Raw genomic sequence first — 21,242 nt, forward strand, 5'->3', positions numbered from 1 at the left:
TGCAGTGTTTGAAAGAGTAGTAGGAGTGCATGGAGGTGGGGATGGGGAAAGACAAGTGGCATGGTTAGGGAGGTGAAAAGGGAGGGGGGAGGGGGTTTGTCAGTCACGTCGGTGGTGGTGACCGGAGGGGAGGGGGTGTCAGCTGGGGGGTGGGGGAATCCGGGGTGAAGGAGGGGGGGACAGCCCGGCGCTTACACATGTCACATGTGCTTTTTAAGACGGCCGGGAGCGTCTGCGAGCTGGATCGGGTGGAGGATGCTGCGGCAGGTCATTCGCAGAGGGCTCCAGTCGTTCTGCCACAGGCTGGGCTTGTGCGTGAGCCGGCACCCCGTCTTCTTCCTCACCGTGCCTGCAGTCCTGACCATTATCTTCGGCTTCAGCGTGCTCAACCGCTTCCAGCCCGAGAGCGACCTGGAGCGGTTGGTCGCTCCCAGCCACAGCTTGGCGAAGATCGAGCGGAGCCTGGCGGGGAGCCTCTTCCCCCTGGACCAGTCCAAAAGCCAGCTGTATTCGGACTTGCACACCCCTGGGAGGTATGGCAGGGTAATCCTCCTCTCCCCACCCGGACACAATATTTTGCTCCAGGCTGAGGGGATCCTGCAGACCCACCGAGCCGTGCTGGAAATGAAGGTGAACCACAAGGGCTATAATTATACTTTTTCCCATCTGTGTGCGTTGAGAAATCAGGATAAGAAATGCGTGCTGGATGATATAATTTCAGTGCTAGAGGATCTCAGGCAGGCTGCCGTCTCCAATAAGACAACAGCCAGGGTGCAAGTGAGGTATCCCAACACTAAATTGAAGGTATGCTCCTCCTGCATGCTTCTGCCAATTAAAGAGGAAGCTCTTCATTTCTTGCCCTAAACAAGCAAAGAAAATGCAGAGGTCTCATCCTGAAGGCGATTTTGTGGGAGGTGGGGGGAGTCAAAGATGGGAAGTGCTGAATGAAGGAAATAATGAATTTTACAGTTAGACATTAAGTAATTAAATGAGAAAAGAAAACTAAATTTTAAAAAGCTTCTTCTGAGACCCTGCAATTATATCTTTGTTAAGGGTTAAAAAAAAAATCAGTGAATGGAAGTGGGAGAGGGAATCCTGAATAGTTTGGGAAATTTCTTTCCTTGCCTGGAGGGGGAGGGTAAGATATATATTTTTATTACTAATTAGAAGTTCAGGTGGTAACATAACTATATATGTGATGGCTCCAGTGAAGACTGGCTTCCGATGTGTCTCGAGGAGTTTGTATCTGTATCCGTGTGTCTGTCAATAGTGAGTTATGAATGTAGTAGGGATTCCAGGAATTGTGGGAGTGTGTATTTGCATACAAAAAAAAAGGTTGGGAATTTTCTCTGAGCAAAAATAATGGTCTGCCACTGACTGATCTACGGTGGGTTGTATGGCATCAAAGATCTGATATTTCTTTCCTCCTACGAAACCTCAAACTGAAAACAAGAGGACTGTAATATTTTGCATCCAAAAAAAAAAAACTTGTTCAGGCAATATAACAGAGTTAGAATCATTTCAAGTTAAATGAGCAGTAAGATGAGTTGTGTTTTTTGAACCACTTTCTCCACTTTCTATAACTTTAAGTGAGATTTTTCAGGCCCATTCTGGATTGTCAGAATTTGTCTGCTGCAGGCAATGAAGCATGCAGCCTTCAGGTTACTGAAGTTTCAGGGACAAATGTGACTTCACAAGAGTCATTGCACCATTTGTGGGCTTAAAGTAGTGAATCTTCTGAAATTGCCCTTTATTACAGTAACTTGAGGCAAATGTAGTGTCCTGAAAAAAAAAGTTTATTTTTTTTCTAATTGTCATGTTAACTTCCTATAATTGCATGATCCCACCATCCCCGGCTAGAAATGGGGAGGGGGAAAACATGGTATTCATTCAGAAACCACAGGCAGTTCATACAATCTGGATAAACAAAGAGCCAACACAGAAAGGTCATTGTATTTGTTTACCTATTGCATTAATATAGTGATGTCTCCACTATGAAAGTTAGCAGTAAGAAAGTGAGCAGGAAAAAAAAATAAGTCTTTCTTTTGAATTGAATTATAGTTGGATACACCGGGCATGATATTCTGACATTTAGAATCCCTTAGAGAGGCCCTTAACCAGCTTTTTTGAAGTGTTGTGCCCTGGTTGAAAAAGATGTAGACTGACCACAGTGTCAGCTGAGGAGCCCCATAAGATTTAGTGAAACAAGAAAAATGATTCATCACTGTTAAATCTAGGTAAGGGCCTTGTGTGGTCTCCAGTCACTGAAGGGAGAGTAAGGAATATGCACATGTGTATGCACAGCAGTGACTTTTAAATTCCTGAATTCCCTGGGATCAACATTATGACTTGCAAAAGAAATGATGATATTGGGAGGTAATTCCCCTAGCCTGCAAAGTTTATATATAGGTCATTCCTAAATAGACTTTATAATGTGAAATAGACCTTGAAACTATTTTTTACTTTAACCTCAAATCTTCCTTACCAAGTCAAGTTTGCACTCCACCAATACTTACTATTTACTGAGACTTATTTCTACTTTCTTTAGATAAGGCAATATTGCCCAGCCTGAATATTTTGTTTATCTGTGCAGATCATATCTCTAAAGTGCTTTAGCACAGTGCCTAAGCACATAGTAGGTGTTATGTAAATGTTTATTCCCTTACTCCCACCACTGACACCCTGGTAAGGAAAGAAGGAAATAATCATTTATTAAGTACCTACCAAATGCCAGGCACTTGGCTATTGTCTCATTTGATTTTTACTACAACCGTGGGACGTAGGTGTTATTATTATCTCTATTTTATACCTGAAGAAACCAAGGCTAAGTGACTTGCTCAGGATCTCAGGACTAGCGAGGTTGGATTTGGACATAGGTATTCTTGACTCCAGGTTCAGTGTCATATCCACTGTGCCACCTAGTTACTTCTAAAGCCCACTATACACATTACTGAGATGCTGAGTGAACTGAAGTAATTAGTAAGTGAGAAGTAAGGCACCACCTGGCCAAGGCTTCTTGTACAAGGACATTGCCTTACACACTCTTATACCCCCACCATACCTACTTTATTCTAAAGAGAGCTATAGCCAGGGTGAGGTAGATGGGGCTTTTTCTAGGGTGCTAAAATTAGATGTGTCTGGTAGCACTTTCTGTCTTTTACTAATATAGAAATAACTGAACTTAGCACTAAGTTATCAAGAATAATTAGTTTTAAATAGCAAGATACAGTGACCCCACCTCTGGGGAATCCCTTCGTATACTGGCAAACATCTCGCCCAATATAAAAACCTCCCCAGATGTGTTTGAGGGAACATGTCATGTCTTGACTGGGCACGTTCTTGACACCTGACCCTGAATATAATGGCTATGACTAAGCCTATAGTCAGCTTTCAATAAATACTTATTGACTAACTGATATACACCTGAATAGGGATTTGTTGATATTTATGAAAGAGTGTAACAATCAGAGTTATACCTTAACTACCTATATTATCTTGGGCAAGTCACTTCATTTCTCTTGGCCTCAGTTTCCCATCTCTAAGATGAGGAGTTGGACCAGATACCTCCTGATATACCTTCTAAGCTTTAGATCTATAATGCTATAATACTGTAATAGATGGAAATGAATTTTAGCAATAATAAAGTATTATAAATTGGCCTTGTAAATGGGACATTACTTCCAGTCACTTTATTTTGCAGTCTTCCGAAGCCTATCTTGGACATCTTTCTCAAGATAACATAGAGCAAAATATTCTTGTGTTTTCAATTTCTTCAGAAAGGATTTTAACTTTATAGTCTTTCACTTTTCTCCTTCAAATATATTATTCAAATGTTCAAATATTCAAATATTCAAAATAATATTTTCAGTAATAGCAAGGCCATTCTATTATGGTTCCATAGGACTAAAAGATGCTACTTCTGGGTGAAAAATAGTGCAGCAACAAACATTATTGAGTTTCTGCTATATACAGAAGAGTGTGCTAGGCATTGGAAGAAATAGCAAGTATAGATAAGAGATGGTCCCTGGCCTAGAAGAGTTAATATTTTAGTTTAAGGATTGCTAAGTGGTTTGGTGTATGGAAAGCAAGGCCTTGAGTAGGAGGACCTGAGTTAAAATCCAACCTCAAACACTTACTAGCTGTTTAACCCTGCTTGCCTCAGTTTCCTCCTCTTTGCCAAGAAAACTCCAAATGGGATCAAGAAGAGTTGCACATGATTGAAATGGCTGAACAACAACAAAACAACAAATAAGGAACAAAAACTAAGCTTGGCTATAATACGAGATAGTACATGGTAAGTGGAGAAAGATCACAGAGCATAATGTATAGAATGTTTCAATTGAAGTCAAAAAGATCTGAATTTAAAACTTTTCTTGACACTTAGTAGTGATGTGACCATGAGCATGTCATTTAATCTCTTCCACTCAGGCAACTTTCTAAGACCGGGTGTTTCAGCTGAGCTGTGATTTGGACTGGAGGGGTTGTATACAAAGTACTAGGTAAAGTCAGAGAGCAAAGCCCCTTATCAGCAGGGAGGCTTCATAAAGGAAAGAGCATTTGAGTTGAGCTGTAAAGAACAGGTAAGAATTCAACAGGCAAAGTGGAGGAAGGAGACCTTTCCGGGCATAGAGAACAGTTTCAGTAATGCATTTATAAAGTACTTTCAGGTTTATGAAGCACTTTATAAATATTATCTCATTTAATCTTCACAACAACTCTGGGAGGTAGGTGTTATTAATATCCCATTTTTACAGATGAGGAAACTGAGGCAGACATAGCTTAAGTGACTTGCCCATGGTCACCTAATTAGTAAGTGTCTAAGGTTAGATCTATACTCAGATCTTCCTGACACCAGATCCATTGCTCTATCTACTTCACCCCCTGCTTCAGTAAAGCCTAAGAGCCATGACAGTATAAGGATCAGCAATTGAGGAAAGGGGTATGTAGCGAATATGTTGCTGGGCATGCTGCAACATGGACTTCATCAGTCAGCAAGCATTTATTAAGTGCCTATGCTATGTGCCAGACAATGTGCTAGGTCCTGGGAATACAAAGACAAACATAAACCATTCCCTGCCCTCAAGGAGTTTACATTATTCTGTCACACTAGAAAATAGGCATGTACATGTTACATAAAATATTTATAAAACAAATACAAGGCAATTTGGAGAGAAAGAATACTAGCAACTGGGAATTGAAGGGAAGGAGTTTTAGGGAAAAAAGCCTTATGTGGAAGATAATATTTGAACTGAAATTTGTTTTGTTCCTTTGTTTTCATTTTTATTGTTACGAACTTGACAAAGATCAATAAGCATGAATATTTCCATAATCAGAGGGACATTTTCAAAAACATATGAACTAAATGTGGAAGGAAACTAGAGATTCTGAGAACTGGCAGTAATTTGATGGAGTAGGGTAGAGATGAGGAGGAGAAGGAAGATACTTGCAGATATCCTGATACTAAATTTACATTGATTGGAGGGATTTGAAAAGCAGAAAAACTTAAGTAAAAAAACACAAAACCTTAAAGGCAGCTACCAAATGTAGTTTGATTTCCAAATTATCCATAGCTGAAACTTCTGGTAAACTTTATTATTCTGACAATGTTAGTTAACCTAGTGGAGGCAGAGTTGTATAAAATTCCAAACTGACCTTGAAGCAGCTGATTTAAAACTGATATGAAGGCATCACAGTCCTCTTAGAGACAGTTGCTTGTGAAATGAAAGGTGGGTAGGAAAAGAGACAAAATCTGAACTATATATCAGCTATATGTCTTCATCACACAATTATATTATTTTCTCTTGTTTTATGTATGTCAGACTTGTTTCCTCAAGTATATCTCAAGCACTTTGATGGTAGGGGCAGTGTCTTATCCTTCCTTTGTTTTTCCCACAGTACCTGTAATATTGGTAGTCATAGATTCGTAGTGTTAAGAATTAGAAGGGACCTTTGTAATTATTTAGTACAACTCTTTCATTTATAGATTAGAAAACTGAGGACCAGAGGGATAAAGTTACTTGCCGAATGTCACAAAGTATGATGTAGTCAAGATTCAAATCCAGGTCCTCTGATTTCAAATTTAGTAGTTTTTCCATTAAACTATGATGTTATATAATTGGTGCTCAACCAACACTTGATGGTTAGTTAATTGCTTGAAAAACTTGACCATAATCAGAGAAACAATTTCATATCCTTAATTACAATTATTTTGATATTTCTCTGAGTTTTCTTTATTCTCTTCAAATTTCTTCATTGTATTCCTGATACAATAATAAGAGCCACTTACTTTCCAGCCGTGACTCTGCAGAATAATATTAGCTGAGAAAATGTGATTTTAGGCAAGTCCCTTGACCTCCCTGAGCTTCAATTTCCTCAACTCTAAGAGGAGGGATTTTAGATTAGAAGTTATCTCAGGCAGTGATCCCATGAGTTTTGAATAAAACGTTTAAAATGATGTATACACCTCACATTTTTGCTAAGATCAAAATGTCACCCTGAAAACCCAAATAGGTTTCACTCAGAACTTTAAGATATGTCTTAATTTTTGCTCAAATGGTATGTTGGATTTCAGGTAATATTTCTCACCACCTGCCTTCAAAAGAGCAATAATCCTAGCAATGACTCACATTTTTATAATGTTTTACAGTATCCCTTTGAAGTAGATAGTATAAATATTATCATACCCATTTTTCAGATGATGAGACAGTTTCAGATTGATTAATTGTTTCCCACACAGTCACATAAACAGTAAGTGTTAGAGCCCAAATTTAAATATATGTTCTTTGAATATAAGGATAGGGATAGAGAATGACCTGTAATACAATTGGTATAGGGAACTGCCAGGGGAGCAAACCATGTCTACCATGAGATTGTTATAATCTCTGCAACTAAAAGTCTTAGAAAGTTGCCTAGAACCCTGAAAAGTTGCAAGGCTTGCCAAGGGTCAAACAGCTATTATCTGTGAAAGGTGGGCCTTGAGTCTAGGTTTAGCTCTATTTACTAAACCTCTCTATCTCTTCTGCCCTTGAACATTGTTACGGTATAATCAATTTTTATTAAAGTGCATTCTGGTCCAGTAAAATTTCCACTACATCTGCCTGCTTTAAAAGAAGGGAATTCTCAGAGTAGTATTTTAGGCAGACACAGTCATGCATGTCTTTCTCTCACTGATTTGAGCCCCCAAACAGGGCATTTTATAGTAGCATCCAGGGTACAAAAAGTGCTGAAGTTCTGTATCCTGACAACAGGAGAAGGGAGAGGTAGGGAAATCTCAGAAAAAGCATACCCCTCGGTAATTGATTTTATTACAGTTCTAGATCACAACTTTGACCGACAAAATGATAAAGTAGATTTGATTTCACCACAGCTTGCCCTTCTGCTGAATTCAGTTACGAAACCACATTTCAGTGTCAATGTTTTGATGAAGTCGGTTTGTACTGTGCTCAAGAATTATTGCAAAGATGGAATTTCCCATTACTTAATAGAAGACAGAATATCCCCAGGCATATTCTCAGAATCTTAGATTTGGAAAAGACCTCCAGAAGTCATTTAGTCTAGCCTTCTTCTGCCTCCGGTTAGAGCAATTTAAAATGGAATGATGAGTGTCTCTCATATTCTTAGAGATCACCAAGGAAAAGTGATTGCACAGCTTTTTTTCCCCTCCTTATTCATTGCAACACAACAAAACTTATATATTGAAACTCTTTCTAAGTGTATACTTAAGCCCATTTCATCTTTATCCTGTGGTAGAGATAAAGAACAATTGTTGCATTCTATATATAATAACCATTCTAAGGGAGAGTTATTACAATACTTCTTAAGCAATCTCAGATCCATATTAAATACAGAGGGACCTCACCATAATGGTGTCCTCTGTGCCTATTTTGTGACTGGTTTATGTCAATCCAATTAAACTGAATCCATTAAACATTTGTCAAAAATGACTATGAGCCAGGTATTTAATGCAAAGTAGGCTGGCCTTAAATTTGGGGAGACCTAGGTTTGGATCATACCTATAAAACATAACTAGCTGTGTGATTCTGGGCAACTTCGTTTAAACTTTAAGTGCTTGAGGAACCTTTCGAGATTCTGTCACAGTTAGTTGCTAGGCAGCATCAGTGGGAGAAGTTTCCACACTTGGAGATTCCTACAATAATGAAATCACAGACCTAGATGAAAAAGAAGAAAGAGAAATAAAGACAGACAGACAGGCAGAAAGAAAGAATGAAAGAGAAAGAAAGAAAAACGAAAGAAAGAAAGGGCACTATGCTGTGGACAAATATGAAAACTGAGTCCCTGAACTCAAGAAACCTATGTTCTATTGGGAAGAATATAAACCAGACTGTCCTAGTATCATAGGAGTTAGAGTTGGAAGGGACCACTAAACCTCTTGTTTTCGCAGATGAAAAAAATGGATGCCCAGAGATGTGAAATGATTTGCCTAAGGTCACACAGGTAGTAAGTTGCAGACCTGGGATATGAACCCATGCATTTGATTTCAGACCCAGTGCTTTTATACTACATTTTTTTTATTATATAATGGCTTTCTCTGAGACTAGTCCATCAACAAGCATTCTTTAAGGACTAACCGTGTACCAGACACTGTAAACCATATCATCTTCAATAAAGGTCCACCATAATTCTTTTTTATAACAAACACATATGCTTTTGTGATATTACTAGGTAGTTTGAGCCCCTCTAAATTGTACTTTCTAAAACAAAGTTTGCATGAAAATATTCTTAGCTGCTTCCAAAGGGGTCGTAAAAATCAGTTGTTTAGTCAAAAGGACACTTTGGTTTCGCCAATGTTGCAGGAAACTTGAGAAACATGGCATTTCTAGTTGTATCCAAAAACTGAGCCATGCTCCTTCACTTGTGTCAGGGTTTGGTGTTCTTCTAGGTTAAAGACCTCCTCTCCCCCTTCCCCACTGTGCTAGCTGTGTCACCTTGGCCAAATCACAACTTCTGTTTGCCTCAGTTTCCTCAACTATAAAATGTAGATAGTAATAGCACCTACCTTCCAGAATCTTTGTGATCATCAAATGAGACAATATTTGTAACTTAGTACAGTGCCTGGCACATGGTAGGTCCTATATAGATTCTAGTTCTTCTTATTATTAATTATTGTTGTTGTGTCAGCAGGTGTGCATGCACACATAATACACTGCAGATTAAAGGTAATAGTACCAGTTTTTCTGGGTAAATACAGAAGTATACAATTGCATTTCAACAGCTCAGGAAAGATGTTTTTTCAATAACGTTTCTTAGCTGTAAATAGATCTGTGCAGGGATCTTGTTGTAGTCAGTGACTACAAAAATAATACTGTGTCCCTTTAACAAAATATACCTTTTTTGCTGAACAAATGTTCCTTTTTATTTAACATTCATTTAAAAAAATGGGTTCTAAATTCTTTCCCTCTTCCACTCATTGAAAAGGTAAGCAATATGATATCAATTATGCATGTGAAATCATGCAAAACATATTTCCATATTAGCCATGCTGCCAAAAAAAGCAAGAAAAATAAAGGAAATTAAAAAAGTCTGCTTCAATCTTCACTCAGAGTTCATCCATTCTTTCTCTGGAGGTCAATGGCATTTTTTATCTTGGGTCCTTTGGAAATGTCTTGGATCATTGCATTGATCAGAGTAGTTAAATCTTTCACAGTTGCTCATCATTACAGCATTGATGTTACCATGTACAGTGTTCTCCTGGTTCTGCTCATTTTGCATCAGTTCATGTGAGTCTTTCCAGATTTTTCAGGAACTATCTTGCTCACCATTTCTTATAGAATGATAGTACTCCATCAAAATCATATGCCACAATTTGTTCATCCATTCCCCGATTGTTGAGCATCCCCTCAATTTACAATTCTTTGCCATCACAAAAAGAGCTGCTATAAATATTTTTGCACATAGGTTCATTTCCCTTTTCTTTTATCTCTTTGGGATATAGGTCTAGAAGTAGTATTGCTGGGTCAAAGGGTATGCATAATCTTATAGCTTTTTGGGTATAGTTTTAAATTGTTTTCCAGAATGGTTAGAACAGTTTACAACTCCATCAGCAGTGCATTAGTGTACCTATTTTTCCATATACCCTCCAGCATTTAATATTTTCTTTTTCTGTCATGTTAGCCAATCTGATAGGTGTGAGCTGATACCTCAGAGCTGTATTAATTTGCATTTCTCTAATCAATAGTGATTTAGAGCATTTTTTTATATGACTATTGATATAGCTTTGATTTCATCTTCTGAAAACTGCCTGTTTGTATTCATTGATCACACAAAATATATTTTTAAACTAACCTAAATATTTTAACAGTTGCCAATTCACAGTCATTTCTGTGATTCAGAGTGGGGGAAAAAGAAGAAAGGCGTTGGAGGCATCATTATCATTGGAATGATAACCTTCCACATCACTCTCCTCTCACTTCCTTCACTTACAAATTCTGAGCATCGGCCTCTCCTTTGTCAAGCACCAAAGGCAAAGAAAAATGTAAGGCCCCTGAAGGGAGGATTGGGCATTGCTTTTGTCTTTGTAGTAGGAGTGCCAGGCACAGTACATGATACATGATACTTGGTGCTGATTAAATGACCAATTGCAGGTGTAAGAATGCACAAGGGGAACACTGGAGCTGTCCATTGATTAAGATATGGAATTAAAGACATTAAAAGATGAATGGCTTTAGGGTGAAATTATCATAGGGTCCTAATATCAAAAGACACAAAGAACATTAGGGATTATAAAATCTAACCCTCTCATTTTTCACAGATGAAGAAATGGAAAATTTCAAAGGTTAATTAAAGAATTGACTTCAACAAACAAAGTTATTAAATGCTGTGTTTATGGCACTGTGCTAGAATATAGGAATACAAAGACAAAAATGAAAGCATTCCTGACCTCAAGGAGCTTACATTCTAACTGAGAGATAAAATAAGTACATATCTAAGCAAACACAAGAAAATACACATTTTTAACAAATTATTCAACATTTAATGTTTTGCTAAGTGCTGGAGATATGAATGTAAAAAATGCCAGTTCCTGCTCTCCTGGAGTTTATATTCTGGTAGAAGAATACAACACATTTAAGGGAATGGTGTCAAGAGAAGGAAGTTTCAGTCTAAGAAATCACGGAGATATTAAGTTTAAATATCTTATATTCTATGCCCAGAGCAGGGGCGACTAGTTGTCACAGTGGTAGAGCACCATAAATCAGGAAGATTTGTCTTCCTGAGTTCAAATTTGGCCTCAGACACTAATTAGCAGTGTGACCCTGGGCAAGTCACTTAAGTCTGTTTGCCTCAGTTTCTTCATCTGTGAAATGAGCTGGAGAAGGAAATGTTAAAAATCTCTAGTATCTTTGCCAAGAAAGCCCCAAATGCAGTCACAAAGAGTCAGAGATGACTGGGAAATGACTAAACAGCAAAATAAACCAGCACAAGAAGCAGAACTTGGGAAGTGAAAGAGAGGGGAAAAGTGTGAAGAAGCAGACATGTTGAGATAGCCTGGGAGAAATAAGGGGAAGGGAGAGCACTAACAACTTAAGGGGTGGCAGTCAGTTTCTTATGTAACCTGTGGCCCATGGCCCCCAAAGAGTCTGAGCTGACACAAATCTAGTCCCATCTCAAGGCTTGCCCCTAAAGGTTCAATTTATTTTCCTTTGGCTCATTGCCTCCACCTGGACTAATCCATCAAAATAACCTAACTAAGGCTTAGATATAGATTGTGTCTAGGATGTTGCAGATGTGGTAGAAGTGTGTCCAAATCTTACACAGATATTCAAAATACCACATTGGACATTGGACATCCTTTATTCCACTCTACAGAAAATTCATAAAAGGCTAAGGACTCAGTAGCATCCCTAAACTAATACAGAAGTATGAAACAGTCCTTCACTTCACCTGCCCCCCAAAAGGGAAATAAACACGGGATTGCTCCTTATGTAACTGTAATTCTAGTAAGGGGCAGCTAGGTGGTACAGATGATAGAGAGCCAGACCTGGAGTCAAGAAAACCCATGTTCCTGAGTTAAAATCTGGTCTCAGACACTTCCTAGCTGTGTGACTCTGCACAAGTCACTTAACCCTGTTTGCCTAGTTTCCTCATCAGTAAAATGAGCTGGAGAAGGAAATTGCAAACCATTTCAGTATCTCTGCCAAGAAAGCCCCAAGTGGGGTCACAACTAATTCTAGTGAATCCTTTACCAGAGTTCTACCATTCTTCCCAAGTATCACTCTGTGCTTAAGGCTACCCTCAAAAAGTAAACACGCTCTGAAGCTTTCTGAACAAGCAATAGTCTTCTCATCAAGTTTACACTGTCAGAGCAACCCACTGGTTTCGCTCTTCTAACAGAGTACTGTGCAAGAGCAATGTAGACTGCCTTTTTCCTTCTCCAAGGAATAGTGTAAACTAGAAAATCTATTCTCTCTCTAGAAGGAGCAGTGTTTAAACTCCCAAACTCAGGAATTCTTGAACTTGGAAGCAACTTTTCAAGCTGGTGCTCCTCAAGAGAACTCCTCTCTCTGCTAAAAGGCTAGATTACATTATCATACTACCTTAAAGCAGAGGTATCCAATATATGAGCCACATGCAATTTACAACACTCTTGAATGTGTCATGACCCAGATTAAAATTTAATTGGGAAATATTTAGCAAATTAAATAAAAATGTAATAAAATATAGACAATATTACATTTTAAAACTAAGTCAATATGTGGCCCTCTGGTATACTTCTGCACAGATTGGTGGTCCCCTTTTCTATATGAGTGACACCCACTGCCTTAAAGAATTTGTAATCTTACTTTTCCTCTTCTCTACACATGGCAGCACGGTTCAGGAACAGTATGCACAAGCTCTGTTCTTAGGCTGTGTGCAAGCACATGTTTACCATGGCCATGTGCTTCTGTTATAAATCATCACTACTGCTCCCAGAAGAGAGGGAGAGAATTAATACCCTTGCACCCCACATTGTACTTGGGAAGAATATCCATAGGGTAAAGTGAAGCTCACATTTAAAAAGCAGAGTCCTCCAGAACTGAGGAATCTTGAGAATGAGGCCAGTTTGCTTGTATAGGCCAGGAGGAAATGTGACTGATTTTCAATCAACCAATCACTTGTGTTATGAATCACTTCATATAGTGGCAGGTACCCAAAAGTGTCAAAAAAAATTTAATCGGGTGTTGTTTTTTTTTTCCTGCATTCTTTATGGCAGCTAGGTCTGTTGCTGTTCTGCTGCTAGATCTCCTAGCTTCTGTGACTCAGCTGAGCCAGGAAAGGTAATGGTAGCCTCAGTTTACTACATGCCAAGGCATATTAGGGAAAGGAGTACATTTACATAATGCCTGCTTTGTGCTAGGTAATGTGTTAAGTGCTATTACAGATATTATCTCATTTGAGCCTCACAAACAACCCTACAATGTAGGTACTATTATTGTCCTCATTTTACAGTTGGGGAAACTGATTCAAACTGAGGTTAAATGACTTCCCCAGGGTCACAGCTAGTATGGGTCTGAGGCCATATTTTAACTCAGGTCTTCCTGACTCTAGTCCCCATACTCTATCGACCTCTAAATACATAAAAATAGACTGGGGCAGAGAACACCTATATGGAAGAGAATACACCAGTACCATGAAATGCTGAAGACTGGAGGAGGCAAACTACTGGAGGAGCAGCAATTTTTCCTGACACAAATGTAGACAGGATGGTGAATAGAAAGAATTTTTCTTATCGTATGATCAACTTGAGCAAATAATTTTACTTTCAAGACTTTAGTTTCCTCCTATATAAAACTGGGGGGAGAGTTGAAGTGGAGGGGGATTGGTAGAGGTAATTGACCTTTCTTGCTCTAGTGATATTCCTGGTAGCTTGCTTCCCTCACTCTGTATCAAACTCCTAAACTTGAGACCTCTTTTTGACTTTAAACCCTCCTGCACCCACCCATTTCAGCCGCTTTATTTGTGGACATTCTGATAAATCAGACTCTTGACCTGGCCTGGCCCCGATCTACATTTTCTTAGATCCCAATTTGGATTCTGACCTGTTTTTCCTCAGTCGGTGGGATTTCTGCCAGCTCTAATCAGTAGCACATGTTACCCCCCTACCCCCAATCCTTGCTAGAGATATGATAGTCACCTGGTTAAATTTCATGCTGATTACTATATTTCAATATTTTCTGAAAACTTTGAAATTAAATCTAACCATTACTTTAAAGAGAAAACAATCAGTATCTCTTTCTTCAGGCTTCCTTGCCTTTATTCCACAATACCAGCAGCATTATGTTGTCAATTACAGTCAATTATGTTAAGATTATGTAAGCACCCAAGGTATGTCAGCCCTACATAAGAGCAAGAGTATTTTAGGGAAAGTGAAACACAAAATTAAAGTGGAGTGTATTTTTAAAGCATCACTCCAGTCACTGCTATCCTGAGACAAAATTACTGCCCCACCATTCACTGAAATCAAAGCTCATTTTCTGTCATTCAAGGCAATTCAGGGGTTTCTGAAAGGTTCCTGATGAACAGCACTCAAAACTCGTGGTCTGATTTAGTCACAGGATGTGTTTGAGCAGCAAGTGTTTCCTTTCAGATCTGTCTTCCCGATTTGGGGGAGTTTCACCTGGACCATCATAATCTTAATTAGCTGTCTCAAGGTTCTTGGTCCAGAGGCATCCAGTCATTAGACATCTTGGGAAAATACCTACAAGCTGAATTCAGATGGAAGCATACTATTTGCTATTTTTCTTTTCTTCTGCTGTGTTTTGTTTCCTCTTTCTGGTGGCTCCTCCTCTTGGTTCTAGTTCTTATTACAACATCTCTAATGTGAAAATATGTTTAATAGGAATGTATAGGTATAGCCTATATCAGATTGTGCACCATCCTGGGGGAGGGTGATGGAGAGGGAGGGGGAGGAAAACTTTGAACTCAAAAGCATATGGAAGTGATTGTTGATAAATCAAAATAAATTTTTAAAAGTGACACTAAAAAAAAAAGAAAGAAAAAAAAGAAAATAGCTACAAGCCCAAAGGAATTACTCATGGCCGCAAAGAAGGCCAAAATCAGTCATCTCCATAGTGAGGGCTAATGCAGACTCGGCAGCCTATTTCACCCTTTGCCTGTAAAGGTTTGTGCCTCCTTTGCACTCCAAGGTCTGTTTCCTCAGCTTCCCTAAACCCAGTGGTAAAAATAAGAATATTAATAGCTAATATTTATATGCCACGATGTGCCAGGCACTGTGCTAAGCACTTGGTATCTCATCTGATCCTTGCAATAACCTTGGAATATAAGTGGTTTTGGTGATACTGAAGTGGTTTGCTATTTCCTTCTCCAGCTCATTTTACAGATGAAGGAACTGAGGCAAACAGAGTTTAAGTGACTTGCCCAGAGTCACACACCTAGTAAGCGTCTGATGCCAGATTAGAATCCATGTCTTACTGGTTGTAGGCTCTATCCGCTGTACCACCAAGCTGCCCCGGTCACGTAGGGCGGACACTGTCCAAGGGTGAATTTGATATAAAACTTTTACTAATGGTGGGGAGGAGCATAGACCCATAAGATTATAGATTTTAGAGGTAGAAAGGCCTTTGAGGTCACCTAGTCCAGCCCACACATTTTGCTATGGTCCACAAAGATGGAATGACTTGCCCAACGTGATACTGACATTAAGCGGCAGAATGAGGATTTGAATCCAGGTCCTTTGACCATTCATATTCATTGGACCACACCACGATAAAAGAATACTTAAAAAAAAGAAGACCACATTTCTTGGTCTCCCAGACCTCATAGGTTCATTGGGTTCAATTCTATTTCTCTTGCTTTCAAGGGTTACTGCTCCTGCTGCTCCTTATATCACATGTCTAAGGGACAGTGTTAGGAGTAGGGTAGAGATATTACCAATTAGTCATTATTGTCGCTATTCATTCAGGCATTGCTACTCTCTCCTTGTCCCCTAGAAAAGCACAAACATGCATAGGCAATCATGTCCAGGTGTGGATGACCTCTAGAGAATTCTGGCCCTGATAACCCTATCTCTGTCTGTCTATCTATCTATCTATCTATCTATCTATCTATCTATCTATCTATCTATCTATCTATCATCTATCTATCTGTCCATCTATCTATCTGTCTGTCTGTCTGTCTGTCTGTCTGTCTATCTGTCTATCTAACCATCTGAGAGGAGATATCTTAGGGAAATGTAGACATAAGAAAAATTTACTCAGAGTTGAAAGACCTGGGTTTGAATGCTGGCCATGATTACGTGGTGTCTGACTTTGAGAAAGCATTTCACCCTCAGGATCCCAGTTTCTCATCTGTAGAATAAGAAGTTTCAACTAGAAAGTCTCTAAGATGCCATTGAAGGACAGTATCCTATGACTGACCATATTAGAAATGATTTAATTTATTTATCTGAAGAATGATGGATAAAAGGAATTAGACTTAAGTATGATTTAATCTGTGAGGGGATCTTCTGGAAACTACTTCCACCAATGCAAAATTCCTAAGAAGTTAAGTGATAGCCACAGTAACACAATAAATAAGTGTTAGAGGCAGGCCTTCAACTTTGGCTTTCTTGATTATTGTCTGTCCTCTATATAACATATCAGGAATTCTTAACCTGGAGTCTACAAATTTAAAAAATCATCTTGATCACTACATTTCAATATAACTGGTTTCCTTTATAACCCTCTGTATTTTATTTTATTCATTTTAAATTATTATTCTGATAAGGCTTCATCAGATTGTCATAAGAGTTTATGACACAGCAAAGGTTAAGGACCCCTGTACCATACCATCTGAGTTCGCAAATGAATAGATTGTAAACTCTTGCAGGCAAGTAATAGTTCATTTTTTGTCTTTGTGTACCCAGCAGTTAGCCCAGTATTTAGCATGTAGTAGGGTTTTTTTTTAAAAGGTCTGTTGATTAATTGACAGTAGATAGATTATATAAATAGATTATAGATATATAGATAGATATAGATAATAGATAGTTTATATATAACATTTATTACTAAATGCAAGAATGATTATAAGATGAATCTATTTGTTCATTTTGGTCACCTAATGTACCACACGTTTATTAAAAAAGAAAGTTGCTTTTATTATTTATTGACCTTTTGTTTTAATAAAACTTTAGCTCAAAACCATTTATTTGTTCAGCTCATTCACTTACCAGTAATTTGTTAAATCCTTCTTATGTACTAGGCACTGGGAGGTATATGAAGATGAATAACAATCCCTGAATTCATGGAGTTTATATTCTACTGAGGGGAGGTATGGTATAATATAAACAAAAAAAATTCTATAATTATAGTATAACTATAATGAAGTGAATACTTAAAAGGACCACAAATCTAGAGTCTGAAGGGACCTCAGACACATCCTGGCCCAACCCTCTGCTTTTGCAGGTGAGGAAACTGAGGCCCAGGAAGATTAAATTACTCATCCAGTGTCTCACAAAGAGTCAGCATCAGATATAGAATTTGAACCCAGATACTCTGCCAATGAACGTAGGAATCTTTCTACTGAGACAAACTGCATCCTACTTCAATACTTTTAAGGATCCTAGATCTTTGGTGTGCAAAGGAGAACAGAAGTGTGGAGATGTTGTGGAAGCTGAACCCCTTTCAAAGAAACACACACACACACACATACACACACATACACACACATTTAAGGCAGCTACTGATGCACTATTATGGATACAGCAGGTAGCAATCTATTGATCATTAAGCCAGGAGTTAAGAAAACCTGAATTCAAATATGTCCTCAAACACTTACTAGTTGTGTGACCCTGGGCAAGTCACTTAACTGTTCTGCCTCAGTTTCCTCAATTGTAAAGTGCAGATCATAATAGTACTCATATCACTGAGTTGTGATAATGAAATATTTGTAAAGGGCTTAGCACTCTGCCTGGCACATAGTTGGTACTTAAATGCGTGTTCCCTTCCCTCCCCTTCTCTATTTGGGAAGGTCTAGAGTGACCTATGAAAACCTCATTCCCTTCTCAGGCTTCATTCTGGAAACAAGTTCTCATTGTTTAGTACACAGTAATACAGTCCATAAAGGAGCTAGGACCGAAAATCTTCTGAGCCTTGGACACAGCCCCATTGGACCACATCTTAATAAAAATCAAATTCTCCATATTTTCCCCTAAAATAGAGTGCTAAGGTCAAGGAGAAGAGAGAGAAAGGGTAATGCATTGGAGTCTGGTTAATTGAGAGTTCTGGTTTCACTAGGTTTGTTTAATTAAGATTTTACTGTATTCTCTTCACAGCAGGCTTTGATCCATCACACTGGTATTCCCCTGAGGGCTTTCTTACCAGCTCCTTAGGGAACCCATGATTTCTTTATTCACAATCAGTTGGCAGCTTCACTTTTCAACAGTCCCAACCTAGAGACTCTGCTATAGGCCAGAAGGGTCAAACACCAACCCACAGGCCACATGTGATAGTCCAATATAATCAGATCAAAATGGAATTGGGAAATGTCTAAAAATAAATAAAAATACAATAAAACATAGATAATGTTAATATGTGGGTTTCTAAGTCAATATGCAGGCAGCAGAGATCCCTATATACAGCTTACTGGCCCCTCCTTTTCATTTGTGTTTGATAGTACTGCTCTAGAATGCTCTTCCAAGGTGTTTTTCATTTTCAAGGCCAAACTTGAGAGACAGCATAACCTCCACGATAAAACGAAAGTAGGTGTTGCTTCAGTTACATCTTTTACACTTTAAAAGAAAAAAACAATTAACGCTTAAGAATCATGATAAAGATTTTGATCTGAGTATGAAATTGAGGATACATCAATGTTATAAAATATATAATGGGAATTTCACCTTAAAATATAAATGTTTTGTGTGTAGAGAGCTATCTTTGGAGTCAGAAAGACCTGGGTTCAAATCTTTCCTCTGATGCATGCTGGTTATATAACCCTGATCATCACTTAACCTTTCAGTACAAGTCTAAGATTACAAGTTGCAGAGCAGGTGATGATCTGTTTCCTCATCGAGAGGAGTTCTTTATACCAGTGCAATCATGGCTCCATACTGATCCAATGTTACCTAGGAATGGAAAAAGGGTAATATGGAAGTTTGAAGTTTGTACCCATAACAACCCTATAAGATAGGTGTTATTATTGCTGTGGGGGAAGCTAGATAGCAAAGTAGATAGAGTGCTGGCCCTGAAGTCAAGAGGACCTGAATTCAAATCTGGAGCTGTGTGAACCTGGCAAATCATTTAACACTGTTTTCCTCAGTTTCCTCATCTGTCAAATGAGCTGGTGAAGGAAATAGCAAATCACTTAATTAACTTTTCCAAAAAAGCCCCAAATTGGATCACAAAGAGTCAGATGTGACTGGAATGGCCAAGCAACAACATTGTTACTGTAATTTTATAGATAAGGAAACTGAGCCTAAAAAACTTGCCCAGGTTCATACTGCTAGTAGATATATGAGACAAGATTCAAAATCAGATCTCTATGGCTCCATGTCCCATGTTCTTTCTATTGGTCTGCCTAGCTGCCACCACATTTAGAGCCAGAAGGGTCCTTAGAGGCCACTCAGTTTGACTCTTTGTTTCCTCCCATTTTCTGCTTCATGAAACTGAGGCCCACAGAAGCAACATGACTTTCTTAAGATTGCCCAGATAGTAAGTAAAGAAGGGATTTGAATTCAGATTCTCAGACTTCAAATCTAGCACTCTTTCCAGTATGCCAAAGGAATACGCGAGTGTGTGTGTGTGTGTGTGTGTGTGTGTGTGTGTGTATGTGTGTGTGTGTGTATTCTGTCTTTCTTCCTCAGTACACTTTAAGGATTGATGTATTCGATTAACTATGGGGTTGAAAATCCAGAAAGGTAAATGGAGGAAACAAGATTCCTTGATTAATCAGTGTGGGTGATATAGGAAGGCAATGAGGCAGCTATCTGTGTGAATAGGGATGGGAAAGGGTCATGGCAATAGGGAGAAGGAGGGCTGCATTGCAGAAAAACCAATGACCCTGTATATGCTCTGTTAAGTAATAGGGATATCCAGCTTGTCACAAGAACCACAGCATAAAATAGCAATTTCAAATGCTGTGAGGTTCTAAACTTTCATTGAGCTCCTCTTTTGTCAGAGGATCAGATGTTTGTTTGTTTTTTACCCCCCTAAGAAATGGTAGGTCCAAAAGAATTTAAGCTTTAATAGCATGTAAGACATAATCAGAGTCTCTGACTGAATTCCGGGTTTACCTTTTTGGTGTTAGCCTTATTTGATGCTAGGTAAGTCACATTATCTCACTGTGTGATCTCTTACATAGGGGTTATTGGGAGCATCAACTTTATTCAGGGTCAAGGCAGAGCATAGCTGTGAATTAGGTCAGGTTTGGCTTGGACTCATTCAGCTTCCTTGTTGTGCATTGTTTGGCCCTGTCAGTAATTTCATTCTCACTTTGCTTGTCGTATTACTTTTCTTTTCTGCCATTTGGAAAAACCTGCTCCCAGATCCTTCACATACACTAAGGTATAACATTTCAGTGTCCACAGTATTTGCATTTTAAAAAATTAAATAGTTAGCTTAAAGGGATGAACCTCTGATAGTGAAATTACAGGCAGCTGCCAGTGGGTGGGAAAGATTTTTGTGTTGTTTTTTTTTTTAAATTTTGCATGGGCATCTTCCCAATCATGCCTTTATTAACCCCGCATACTCCTGTATATCTATTGGATTTTTGTGTTCAGACTTTTGTTTTTCAGTGGAAAGATAATTGTAAATACTCTGAGAAAGGAAGTAGGAACTTAAGAAATGCTAGTTAACCTTCTGACTCTACCTTGGTGTATACGTGAAAGATCTGAGAGCTTGTAGGAAGAGGACAACTGGAGTGAAGTTGAGGTCATTAAAGGGGCTTTGGAGTCAGTGGACCTGCGTTTGAAAGCTAACTCTGCCCCTTCCTACCTTGGGCAGGTCACTTGCCTAAGTTGGGCCACAGCTTCCTCAACTGTAAAATGAGGGGGTTAGACTACATAACCTTTTCAGTCATTTCCAATTCCATATCTATGATGCTATTATTCTATATTTCCCAAAAAAGGTGTTCTGTGGAATATATGTATGTATGTATATGTATGTATGTATGTGTGTATATATGTATATATATATACATATATATATGTATGCACACATATACATACAAAACATATATGTATATATTAGTTATATATACACATATACATAAAAATGTGTATGTATGTAGAGCTATAAATATATATATATATATAT

General features: G+C 38.5%; 1 protein-coding gene across 1 annotated transcript in view; it reads left to right on the forward strand.

Moving 5' to 3' along the window:
- Positions 1 to 201: 201 nt before the first annotated feature.
- Positions 202 to 21,242, forward strand: part of LOC110213603 (patched domain-containing protein 4) — a 92,222-nt gene continuing 71,181 nt past the window's right edge. The window contains exon 1 of the mRNA XM_078155664.1: positions 202 to 630. Coding sequence (XP_078011790.1) covers positions 205 to 630 — 426 coding nt within the window. The 5' untranslated portion in view covers positions 202 to 204. The remainder of the gene's footprint in view (positions 631 to 21,242) is intronic.

Source organism: Phascolarctos cinereus, unplaced genomic scaffold, assembly GCF_003287225.1.
Source record: "Phascolarctos cinereus isolate Bilbo 61053 unplaced genomic scaffold, phaCin_HiC Scaffold_5;HRSCAF=322, whole genome shotgun sequence".
Lineage (NCBI taxonomy): Eukaryota > Metazoa > Chordata > Mammalia > Diprotodontia > Phascolarctidae > Phascolarctos > Phascolarctos cinereus.